Below are 13,668 nucleotides of genomic sequence, written 5' to 3' on the forward strand. Positions count from 1 at the left end.
CTGTACTCTTCTAATCATGGTGAGACTGAAAGTTCATCTGCGTTTATAAAAACATGGCTGTTCAGTTTATGCTAATTACAAGAAGGGTAGGCAGAAGGCTTTTGTTAAGTGAGGAGAAGGTGGTAACAGGCTGATCACTGTGATTCCTGATGTTATTGCAAAATGGGCAACTCAGAATACACCCTTCAATTTAGTAGTATCTCTAAGAGCATGCTAAATTGAAAGTTAGCTCCTTTCTTTCCCCCACAGCAAACCACCTGTCTTTTTCAGACTTTTCTCCTCACAATACCTGAACATGTGTTTCCTGCTGAGGTGTAGCAGTACCATTTAAATAGAAATTTGATCTAGAATTAAGTCAGTATCTAATCCTGTGTTTGTCACTGTCAAGGTGACTTGAGCAATTAAATTCTTTATTGAGCTCTATAAAACAGGAAACCTGATAGTCTTATTTTATGCCCAGGTCTGTTTTAAATATTGTAAAGGAAATAACTACCAAAAATGATTTGTGTAATTAAGATGTTTAATGAGTCAAAGCAACTGGCATTACTGAGATGAATCCTTTTGTCTAAATCAATCAAAATAATTTAGTCTTTATTAGAAAGATGCCAATATCTTGACAAGTGCCTAAATAATACTGCTTTATAATTGCCAATAAATGCTTAATGACCTTGAATCCTTCAAGATAGCTAATAAATTCATAAATATCACTGTTATAGATAATGATGGATTTCAACCCCAGAGGTAGAAATAAAGAAAGCTTAGTGAAAATCTCTTGGATATCGAATAGTGAATTGACATTATGAAGGAAAACAGTCACAAGATATTGACTATAAAAACATCACAGGTACTACAAAACAGAAGTCCTGAGGCCAAAGTAAAGTGAATTTTATTCGTTTTGATTCAATCTGGAAAATGTTGTTCATTCCATGACATTCATTAGAAAAAAATGAAAATAAGGCCTTCTTCACAATGTGTAAAGCAGTGTAGGAATTAGTTATAAAAGGAAGCCTCTGCTAGAGCTAGAAGTGGAAAAGCTGGAGAGGACATAGCATTACTAGAGGCCAAGAGCCAGAGCTACCTGCTGGCAAACAGACATGCATAGGATGCTTTCTGGCAGGAAGATGCTTCCTGGTGGGAGCTGGAATGTGGAGAAGACCCCCTCACCCCACCCTTTAACAAAGTTGGAAACTGAGAGTTCTCCTGAATCAGAGGGGAACTGTGTGTGGATGGGGGAAATAGGGATACTTAGGCATTTTCTTCTCCCCTCCTGTCACTGCCAATACTTCTCATTGTTTAAACCAGTCATAAAACAAGGCCAAGGAAATCTGAGAAATGGTTTGCAAAGAGAAGGGAAAGATGGGCTTGAGAGCAGACCAGTAGGTGACCCATTAGAAGAGGAAGGAGTGTGTGGGGAGCCTTTCAGAATTCTTAATATAGGATTTCCTTATCAAGTCCCCAAAGTGCTGGGTGGCTCAAGTTTCTTGGAATTTCAGGAGGTTGGGCATGAAAGCTTCTGCTTCAGCAGTTGAGTGGTCCTGGTTCACCCACTACAGGAGGGAGAGGGACATTTTTGAGAGCAGCAGGATTAAAAGAAAACATCACAGATCAGACACTCTAATCATTTGCCTCCAAGTTACTCTGAGAACCTGGGAATGAATTAGGTCTAGATAATTTTAGGATTTCTTCCTCTACACACACTTTCGAAACAACAATACACTTCTTCACCTGCTTGCTAATGGCTAAAAATACCAAGAGAAAAGCCTTCCATTCCACAATTAGAGATAAAAGGTTTCAATTACAAGTGTCTAGCTCAAGTAGCATTTTCCTGTGGGGGAATTTCAGTTAAGGGATAATCAATCTGTCAACCTATTTCTCAGTAAAATGACTTGGAAAGCCCGTTTGCACACAGATAGCTTGAGGAGTTGCCATGAGGACAGGGAAAAGAACACGAGGGACTCCGGGAACAAAATTGGAAGAATTTGACAGTCTTTCCTGGACAATACTCTTTGCGTACCGTGTAAGCAAAATCAGACAATAATTTGAGCACAGCTGAACATGTAGTTGGTACGCAGCTCTGGTTTATGGGCAGAATAAAGTTTCTTGATTTTGCAATTGTACTCTTGACCTTGGTAAAGCCCTTCTTGCCTAAGAGTTTGTTAAAGTAATCAAAGTGATCTTTTCCCCAAAAATAACATCTTTGGTTATTCAATACGTATTGATATAAGCTCTTCAGGAAAAAAACATGTCCTTTTAGGAGTCTTTTAAAAAGTGAACCCGACTGGCTCTGGGTTTTTTGTGAAGTTCTGATTAGTTTTGATAAGGGAAAGAATATTTGGCTGGTCTCTTTTTCTGAAAATTTCCTAGAGATTTGTTAAATGACATTAAAATATGCTTAGATTCTGTCTTACTGAGCTCAGATTTGGGGGCTGTCAGTCATATTCAGTTATCTTGTTATTTAGCAGTTACCACCCACAATTCCACATTCAACCAGTTAGTTGTGGGAGATGATCTACGCTAATTAACAGCCCCAGAACTCTTGTAAGAGAATTGCTTCTTCATCTCTTGCCCCTGAACAAGATAAAAGAAACCAGCATTTCCGATTTTTATTGAGTTAGAAGTTTTTAGTGCCCAAGTGAATCTGTATTGTTAACTATCTACCCAGGAGATTCTGGAGCAATTAAAGTTTGAGAAACACTGGTCCACACCAATCATTGAGTATACTTGAATAATTTTAAGTGGTGTTACATATCCTGATCCACACCAATCATTGAGTATACTTGAATAATTTTAAGTGGTATTACCTATCCTGATCCACCATAGACATTCCTTTATGTTTGTCATTGTATTCATTTTCTGTTGCTGTGTAATAAATTGCCACGAGCTCATCAGTTCTACAGGTCAAAAGTTGAGGCAAGTTCAACTAGGTTTTAAGCTCAGGTTATCACAAAGGCTAAAATCAAGGGGTCAGTCTGTCTAACCGCTAATCTGGAAAATCTGGGAAAGAATGTACTTGAGAGTTTATTCAAGCAGTAGGCAGAGGTTAGTTTCTTATGGTTGTCGTGCTGAGATCCCTGTTTTCTCGTCAGTTGCCCACCCTACCCCTTAACACTGCTTGCATTCTTTTGTATGTAACCTCACCTTATAGATGACATCAACTTTGTATAAAGCACTATACACACACACACAAACACACACATGTATGTGTATGTATACATATATATCCAAACATAGATAATTTTCACTTATCTCTAGCTGAAATTTAGCATTTTATTATGCTGTGAATATAATCAGTAAAACACACTATTCACGGTAACTGTTGACTTCATCAGCAAAATAAATCAGATATTTTCAAATTACATTGTGATTATAAAAAACGTTAATGCATATCATTTTCTGTAAAATGTCTGGTTTTTTGAAACCTTAAGCTAATGTGTAAGCATGAAAGTTATAGTTTATAATAACTTATTTAGCTAATTAAGAAACCATTGATAAGTCATGAATGACCATTTTTGGACCAAATGGGTCCTCTTAGAATTGGGAGAAAGTTTTATTGATCAGTTGGAGCAGATAAGGTAGGAGCAGAGATAGACTTTTAACAGCCTAAACTCACCTAATCAGTTGGCTTCTCCAAGTACCTACCCTGGGAGAACCATCAGCAATTTTATGTGATCCAAAAAAGGAATATACAATAGAATGTCCACAACTTGCTGAAACATACAGTTCCCTGTCTTAGTATGTGGAAATGTAGAATGTACTCAGTTCTCTGTCCTCTTCTAGCTCTTTCCTGCCTGTATCTCTTTTTCTCATATGCGCTCTGAACTAGAATAACCTACACCATCACCAATATGTATCTATGTGTATTTTACCTCCTTCAGATTGCACCTCTTGTAACTGATACCATCCTCACCCTCCATGATGTATAAGCAACTTTTCTCTCTCTGAAAACCTTGTTTACTCATTGTGCCTTCTGTGAAACTTAATGTGGGACAAATGCTGCTTTCTGACTTGCATTGTAATTCTTTTGTTATAGTCAAGTTAAGAACAAATTCTACATGGAGTCTCTCTGGACTCACAATCGCAGAAAGAGTGTCTAACACACAATAGGTATTTGGTTAAGTTAAACTTTGTAAACAAAGTGATATAGAGAAATGAATATCATCTCCTCATTCGTGGCTCTGAATTAGTTTTCTTTAATTATTGTGCTGAGGTTAGTGATATCCTTTCGAACATATAGCTTATTTCGGTGCCTTCACTATCTTGCTCCTGTAATTAGAGCCTGTCCTTGCAATGACATGGTCTGAATTCGGAGCTCCCAGACTGGGATAACACCCTTCAATAGAATTAATTTACTTGAAAACTGAATCTCCTTGTTATTTTCTTATTCCCAATATCAGTTTGATCATTTTAGAATCAATGTCCTTTAACCTTTCAGTAGTAGTTAGGCATGCATATGTAACACACACATGAATTTATCTGCATCAGTAAATTTTCCCTTAGTCTGAATGTTTTGATTTCAAAATGTAGTTAGAGAACTAGAGAAAGGAGACTATATTGCATTTGGAGGCAAATATTAAAATTTGGGGGGGCCCTATGAGCATCTGACCTTCATTTAGGACTAAATTTCCAAGTATTAAAATTAAAATGAGGATGATATATATTTTTCCTATTCATTTTGCCCAAGGCACTTTGCCTAAAGGCCATAATGAAGAGCTACTAAAAGTGAGTAAGAAAGTAGGTCAGGTGCTTTGGGATATTTCAAACATGTATATATATATATCATATTATTAATATTTTATATATAAAAGATAGATATACATATATGTGTATATATAGATATATTTAAATATACCTACAGCCATATACCACCCATACTGTTATAGGTTAATTCATTTTATATAGGGAAAACTAACTATTGACTGGTGTTGATGAACCTACTTCGCACTGGTGGAGATGTTAGAAATAATTTAAACAATATCTCTAGAATCTGTACTAACTTGTGGAGAAAATGAGGAGTGGGGAAGGCGAAAGAAGGAAATAGCCTGCTACCCATGTTAGTGTTACAGACGAGAGCCACAGCCAAGCTCAAGTGGACAGCCCCTTTCACAATACTAAATCCATCCCACCAAAACCTCAGTGCCAATGCAACTCAAATAACGAACTGCCCTTCTGATGTCACTAGATCCTACACTACCTGTCATCATATTCCACATTCTCCTTTGTTGCTAGGCACCCTGGGCACTCTTAATTTCCAAAGCTCCAGGTGCTGTTTTTCCTTGGGACTCAAATACAGTTTTTGGTTCCAGTGCTATGGTACCCTCACTGAAACTTGAGAGGAGCACCATCATTCTGGGCCTGCGAACATAATGATCATAACTACAGATCTTAAGCTTACACTCTGTGTCTAGCAGCCTGGTACCCACACGCCTGCAGCCACTCAGGATGGAGCAAATTCTGTTGGGTAAGAAAGCAGGTTTCCCCTGAAAAGCAGTAATCTGATGTGAACTGTTACGATTAACAGGAGTCTCAGATTTGTGGTCTGTAATTCTGAAAAAATTATCTTTAAGGAAGAGAGAATGAAAACGATGAACGTGGTTTAATGCAAGTAGGTAATAAAAAATGGTTAATGAGTCCTCAGTTTAATGTCTGTTCACTTTTTTATATTAAATTTTTCTAATATAGACATCAAAAACTTTGTTTTAAATTTTGATTTCTGAAACAGTGGCATGTGAAATTGATTCTTTTACCATTTATAAGATAAAATATGTGAATATGTATTTGATACAAATTAGTAAATAATTTGTCCTTCATGAAACATATGATTTACTGAGGAACTGAAATATGTAAAGCTGTTGAATTTAGTTACCTTGGTAACATCTGGAGTGAACCACTCTCTCTAAAAATATTTTCTTTCTTTATTGTTTATGCTTTGTACCGAAATTATATATACATGACATTTATTAAAGAGTCTCTTGATAAATGCTAACCCTTCTCTTATCTGAAAAATGAATAAATGATATATTTTATTAATATGTATGATGATATCAGATTAAAATTACAGATATAGCATGTTTGACTATAATTGACATTGGATTTGTTCTATGTGAATATAGATTTAGTTTTTAAAAATATCTTTCAGGTTATATTTTTTAATGTAATGATAAAAATTTCTCACATTAAATATTATTTTGAAGGGATTCAAGTACACAAATGTAAAATCACAATTTTCTTCATGAGTTAAATAATTGGACTTGAATCAGTCCATTATACTTTTCTTTGGATTTCTTAGAAACAAATAAACGGAAATAACTTTTTGTACTTTAGCATAACCATATCACTTAGCATAGAAGGACATCATTAAAATTCCAAATTACTTATATAAGTTATATCCTAATTTTGTTTCTCAAACATTGGATAGTTCATTGTTAAAAGAATGTTATTGATTTCTCAAATTAATAATTGTGGAAAACACTATACATATTACTTATGGCCAGTTTCCTAAATTCTCTTGTTTTTTTTCACCAAATGAGGTCCGTTTTTGAATGGGTACATAAACAGAGTAATTTCTTGTCCTGCAAACTCATTTTCATTTTCTCACAAAATATGTTCAGAGAATTGCTTAAAAAATACTATTTTGCTGAAAATTAAACTGAATGCCCTTTGTTTTTATTTGTCACTAGAGTGAGAAACCTAGACTTTTTCCTAGCCCTGTATCCAACCATTATCAGTCTTACTTCTTCTCTTTTTTTTTAATTTTTACTGAAATACATTTGATTTTCAAGTATGCATTTGTTTTAGGTATACAGCAGAGTAATTCAGTTATACATATGCATATGTTCATTTTTTCAGGTATTTTTCCCATTTAGGTTATTACAGAAGATTGAGTAGAGTTCCCCTTTGCTGTATAGTAGGATCTTGTTGGTCATCTACTCATTATATTTAGTAGTGTATGTATGTTAACCCCGAGCTCCTGATTTATCCCTCCCTCCAATGTTTTGCCTTTGATAACTGTATGTTTGTTTTACATATCTTTTCTATTCTAAAATAGTGTTAGTCACCCCCTCTTACTCTGCACTGCTGCTGTTTTACTTAGAGTTTGTTGAGCTTTCAACAAGCTGAGTTAGATGACTTCTACATCTCCTAAGGGTCCCCCCAGCTTCCAGATTGTTGCCTTCATACCATTCTCCTCGTCAAAGACAGAGTTATCTCTTTAAAACATTTTTTTTTCACATTACTTCCCACAGGTAATTAAAATTACTTGTTTGCTCTCAAGATAAAATCCAAGTTCTTTGATGCACAAAACACTTCTTTTCCTCCCTTTTTAGGTTTCCCTTTCATCAGTGTCTCTTTGGTACTCAGCTCAGTACTCTTATTTCTCATGGGCCTGATTATTCTTTCCTCTGTGACTGCACCTGACAATTTCTAGGTGGGGAAGTCTCTTCACCTGATTCAAGCTTTGGAATTCAACTCCAATGCCACCTTCTTTAGAAAACCTTCTGGATATCTTGATCCCTTGTTCTGGATCCCTTGTTCCTTTTTTTGCTCTGTATTTTAGCTTCATCTTTATTTTTCTGTTACTAAATTATCTGTGAACCCTTTGAAGGCACCAGATTCTCTATTGACCAAATATTTTACCCACTTTTGGCCAAAATCAGGCACTCAGTAATTGTTTGTTGAATAAATAAACTAACAGGTGAGTTATACCACTCCTTCAGAATGTAAACATTATTTCCATGATTTCGATTGATTAGAAGATGACAAATATTTCATTGTACTCTACAAAAGGAAAGCAAACTTGAGAATATTGGAAATCAAACAAAAAATTCACAAAAAGTCACAGATATTTGCATGGTTTCATCAGTGACTCTGCTCTAAAGGAAGCAGTTTAATGCCTTTCTCAGTCATAATCTTTTAAAATGAATAGCAAATTCTTACTATGAATATAAAGAAGAAATTAAGACAAACAGAATTTTATTGTTTAGGTAAACTTTATTTTTCTTTGCTCTCAATACATTGATATTATTTCCTTCTAACCAATTTTCTTCTGTATTTTAAAGCCAGAAAGGTGTTCTTTGTTCTGCTTCTTCTCCTTTCCTGTTTCTTCTATAATTATTCCATTTTTGTTATTAGAAAATTATATATTATATGTTATAAATGATATACTTTACAGTACATTATGAATTCTATCAGTTCAGTTCAGTTGCTCAGCCATGTCTGGCTCTTTGCAGCCCCATGAATCGCGACACCCCTGTCCATCACCATCTCCCGGAGTTCACTCAGACTCACGTCCATCAAGTCCGTGATGCCATCCAGCCATCTCATCGTTGGTCGTCCCCTTCTCCTGCCCCCAGTCCCTCCCAGCATCAGAGTCTTTTCCAATGAGTCAACTCTTCGCATGAGGTGGCCAAAGTACTGGAGTTTCAGCTTTAGCATCATTCCTTCCAAAGAAATCCCAGGGCTGATCTCCTTCAGAATGGACTGGTTGGATCTCCTTGCAGTCCAAGGGACTCTTAAGAGTCTTCTCCAACACCACACTTCAAAAGCATCAATTCTTCAGCACTCAGCCTTCTTCACAGTCCAACTCTCACATCCATACATGACCACAGGAAAAACCATAGCTTTGACTAGATGGGCCTTAGTTGGCAAAGTAATGTCTCTGCTTCTGAATATACTATCTAGGGTGGTCATAACTTTTCTTCCAAGGAGTAAGCATCTTTTAATTTCATGGCTGCAGTCACCATCTGCATCTATGAATTCTATATAGAGTAGATAATAGAGAATATGTTAGAAAATCCAGTGCCATACTGTTAAGACAATATCAATATTAACATTTTAGACTACAGCTTTTCAGTCTTTTTGCTTTTGTATTTATGTTTTCTTTTCACAAAATTGGGCTCATATTGACCACACCTTTCTGTAACTAGCTTTTTCCATTTAGTGCCTCTTGATTCACATTTTCCTTCATATTTAAAATGGGATATTGACTAATTCCATAATATTCTAAATGTTTCAACATACATTAAGCCAAATTTCTCTTTTTGACAATCTGTATCATTTCTAAAATTTTGTATTATTGATATAAGCAACACTGATTTCAGGGTCTTTTTATCTGCAGAGAGATGCCAGCAATGATTAAACCCCTTAGGCTTTAAAGCCTTTATAATGGCTGAGCAAAATTTCTGAGTACTTTTGATGTTTCAGATGCATATTAAACACCCATAAAGCTTGTACTAGTATATAAGCTGCTAGCAGGGTGGACAATGCTCTCATCAGAGAGTTTTCACTGAATCTGGACAATCTCACTGAAAAAAACAAAAACTACTTGCAAAATAATCGGCAAGTTTTTAAAATTTACTTTTCTTTGAGATTGTGTTTGCAATTGAAAGGCTTATTTTGTCTTCAGATTATTTTATCTTCTATTTATTTTATACTTCACTTCTTGTGCCTACATATGTATGCCTTCTAGGTTAAAAATGATACAGACTACTTCACAAGTTTGTTGTTAAGGATAAACTGCACATTATATGTAAAATTGGTTAGTACCATGCCAAGCTCAGAATAGGAGCTCAATAAATGTTTGTTGAAGTAGAAACTTATCAGCATATCAATTAAAATCAAAATATAAATTTTTTCTTTCCAACAGATGATTCTGCTACAGAGAGCTTCAATGGCAACGAGACTCTGGGGCACAGTTCAATTGCTTCAGGGGGAACACACAGCAGGGAGATGGGCGACCCCAACTGTGATGGCAAAGCTGGGCTGGAACAGGACGAGCAACCACTGAACCTGAGTGACAGTCCCCTCTCAGCACAGCTGACTTCGGAATACAGAATAGATGACCATAGCACTAATGGAAAAAACAAATATAAGAACCTTCTAATTTCCGACCTCAAGATGGAACGAGAAGCAAGAGAAAATGGAAGCAAGGTACGGTCATGTTACGATTTTCAGTGAATTTTTAAGTTGGTCATGAAAGTCGCAAAGAAATACGTATACAGGAAACAAAGATCATTGTCACTAGAAGTATTTTAAACAAAGCCCAACAGTGAGTTCCCAAGAAATCGCTAACTGTAGACACTGCGTGTCCATGTTACATGAACAGAATAAATTTCAGGTATAACAGTGATTGAAAGGGATCCTTTCTCATGCAGAGCGGTAGGTTTTTATATGTGGAATCACTTGATTTAATGTGCCTCACTTATATAATCTTACGGTGTGTCTTTGGGATTTTGTTGAGCTCAGATGTGAAAGTTTAGCTCTGAGGACACAATTTGGACTATAAAAAGATCACTTCTAGTTTCACCTGGATAGAATAGGATAGGTATATGTAGCAATAAAATTTCCTTTAAATTCTTAAGTTTGCTGTAGAGACCTGGTACCTTTGATCCATAACTTACTTCATGCACATAGACAAAACGTGTCAGTTTTATGGATGAAACATACAGATTAAATAACTCCTTGAACAGTTTTCTCTAAACTGTATTATGCAAAAGACATGTGCAGATGTATTATCTACATTTCTAGATTCTTTATATTAGTATAAATTACAATCTTCCTCAGTCCCAACGGATTTATTCATTTAAAGTGAAGCTATATTTCTATCATTTTGAGATAATTCATGTTGATGATTTTGCTCTATACGTTTTGATGGTATACTTTTATACGTTTGAAGATATTTATAGCATGTACGTTTTCACTCCCTCCCCTGCTCTCATTTCTAAGTTAGAGTTGTAGAATTGGTCTTTTGAAATAGATCCTAAAAGCAAAATGTCTTAATCTGGATTAATTTCTGAATTTGCTAAAGCATTATGCTTCCTAAATTGGCTCTATTTAAATCCTCTTGCCTGCCTGAGGGTGTGTTGTTTTATCCTCTTTTAAGCAAGTCACTAGACATTATCAGACACTTAGGCACTTTTGCCTGAGGGAGGCTGTTACAACTTGTGCATTGGTGAAAGCTCAGTACTGTCTTTAGTGGATTAAAGCCATATCATACAAATACAGATGATTTTATATTCACTGACATGAGAATCACTGTGTTATATTTTATAGGACAAAATAACCCTTAAGTTTCCCTGCCCTCCACATAACCCTATCTTTATAAAACTTATTCAGGAAATGTCCTTTTAATGCTATAAATCTGCTTAAGATTTTTTTTTTTTCAAAAATCATCCAATGGTTTGCTCTTCGCGTTTCCCTACTTGTTCAATATTACTATGGGAACTATGCTCATTAAAATATGTTCTTCCATTCATTAAACAGAATGAATTTACTTTTCTACCTCTATTAAAATGGGATTATAAAAAGCACAGATTGATTAACCTGCAAAGAGTAAGATAGGAAAAGGGCTCCAGAGAGGAGAAGACACCTCAGAGGAGGAATGTTTAATGGTTTCATCAAAGAACAACCTCTGCAGCTGACTAAGAAGTAACCAGAGAGATAGAGAAAAAATCAGAAGGGCATTGCGTAAGGAAGCTAAGTCCACCTTTCAAGAAAGAGAGTGGTCAGCTCTGATGGACACTGCTGAGGAATCAAAGCAGATCGAGTAGAAAATAACTGAATTTGTAAGATAGTTGTGGCAGCATGTTGCAACCAGAAACCAGAGGGACTTTCTTCAAAAAGAATATATTAAACACCTGTTACATTAGCAGCAACGAGTAGATAGTAGAGACAAGGCAGAGAGAGAAGGGTATTTATTCATAAGGCTGTGGATACAGCCACTAAGAGTATGTGTGTTACCGAGCCCAAGCTCTTATTGCTCACCAATAGAAGGCCAATAAGTCAAGGTACTGGGGTTAGGGGTAGAATTTTCATTTGAAAGCCAGTAGACCCAGAAGGTGGTGGACTAGTCTCCCAAAGAACAATCTTACCCAAGGTAGAATTCAGGCTTCTTTTATGCTCAAAGGGAAAGGGGTGTGGTTGGTCACTACAGACTTCTTTGTGTGGGAATCCTTTGTTCTTGCAGCTGTCCAGGTAGGTCTGGTCACAGTGTTCCTCTAAACCCTCCAGAAGACAAATTGTATTCTCTGTTCTGCAACTTTTTATCTCTATAAGAATGAAAAAGTATCATACGTTTAAAGGGCAGAGGCTTGAGAATGGGTGATCCTGTATATTTCAGGCCATAGGCAAAATGTTTAACTTGTTGTTCAGTCACTCAGTTGTTTCTGATTCTTTTTGACCCAATAAACTGCAACACACCAGGCCTCCTTGTCCTTCACCATCTCCCAGAGCTTGATCAAACTCATGTCCCACCATCTCGTCCTCTGTCGTCCCCTTATCCTACTGCCTTCAGTCTTTCCCAGCATCAGGTCTTTTCTAATGAGTCAGCTCTTTGCATCAGGTGGTCAAAGTATTGGAGCTTCAGCTTCAGCATCAGTCCTTCCAGTGAATATTAAGGATTGATTTTCTTTAGCATTGACTTGTTTGATCTCCTTGCAGTTCAAGGAACTCTCAAAGGTCTTCTCCAACACTGCAGCTCAAAAGCATCAGTTCTTTGGTGCTCAACTCTCACATCCATATATGACTACAGGAAAAACCATTGCCTTGACAAGATGGACCTTTGTTGGCAAAGCAATGTCTCTGCTTTTTAATACACTGTATATGTTTTTCGTATCTTTTCTTCTAAGGGGCATGTGTCTTTTAATTTCATGGCTGCAGTCACCAAATGCAGTGATTTTGGAGCCCAAGAAAATAAAGTCTATCACTGTTTCCACTGTTTCCCCATCTGTTTCCCATGAAGTGATGGGACCAGATGCCACGATCTTCATTTTTTGAATGTTGCATTTTAAGCCAGCTTTTTCACTCTCCTCTTTCACCTTCATCAAGAGGCTTTTTAATGCCTCTTCACTTCCTGCCATAAGGGTGGTGTCATCTGCATATCTGAGCTTACTGATATTTCTCTTGGCAATCTTGATTCCAGCCTGAGTTTCATCCAGCCTGGCATTTCAGATGATGTACTCTGCATATAAGTTAAATAATCAAGGTGACCATAACCAAGGTGACTTTGGCATACTCCTTTCCCAGTTTGGAACCAGTCCGTTGTTCCATGTCCAGTTCTAACTTGCTTCTTGACCTGTATACAAGTTTCACAGGAGGTAGGTAAGGTGGTCTGGTATTCCCATCTCTTTAAGAATTTTCCACAGTTTTTTGTGATCCATACAGTCAAAGGATTTAGCATAGTCAATAAAGAAGAAGTAGATGTATTTCTGGAATTCTTTTGCTTTTTCTATGATCCAACAGATGTTGGCAATTTGATCTTTGGTTTCTCTGCCTTTTCTAAATCAAGCTTGAACATCTGGAAGTTCTCAGTTCACGTACTGTTAAAGCTTAGCTTGGAAAATTTTATAGCATTCGTTTGCTAGCATGTGAAATGAGTTCAATTATGTGATAGTTTGAACATTCTTTGAATCTTCTTTGGGATTAGAATGAACACTGACCTTTTCCTGTCCTGTGATCACTGCTGAGTTTTCCAAATTTGCTGGCATGTTGAGTGCAGCACTTAAACAGCATCTTTTTTTAGGATTTGAAATAGTGCAGCTGGAATTCCATCACCTCTGCTAGCTTTGTTCACAGTGATGCTTCCTAAGGCCAACCTGACTTCGTCATCCAAGATGTCTGGCTCTAGGTGAGTGATTAGACACCATCATGGTTATCTGGGTCACGAAGATCTTTTTT

General features: G+C 36.5%; 1 protein-coding gene across 7 annotated transcripts in view; it reads left to right on the top strand.

The window, feature by feature from the left end:
* NOL4 (nucleolar protein 4) overlaps positions 1-13,668 on the top strand; it is a 460,596-nt gene that overhangs the window by 231,459 nt on the left and 215,469 nt on the right. For 6 of the 7 annotated variants that reach the window (XM_069568799.1, XM_069568797.1, XM_069568800.1 and 3 more), the window contains one exon: positions 9,641-9,924. In XM_069568799.1, the coding sequence (XP_069424900.1) occupies positions 9,641-9,924 (284 nt within the window). Of the gene's footprint in view, positions 1-5,275; positions 5,459-9,640; positions 9,925-13,668 lie in introns of those variants that run through there. The other variant, XM_069568803.1, reaches the window with a different exon arrangement.

This window comes from Ovis canadensis, chromosome 23 (assembly GCF_042477335.2).
Source record: "Ovis canadensis isolate MfBH-ARS-UI-01 breed Bighorn chromosome 23, ARS-UI_OviCan_v2, whole genome shotgun sequence".
NCBI lineage: Eukaryota > Metazoa > Chordata > Mammalia > Artiodactyla > Bovidae > Ovis > Ovis canadensis.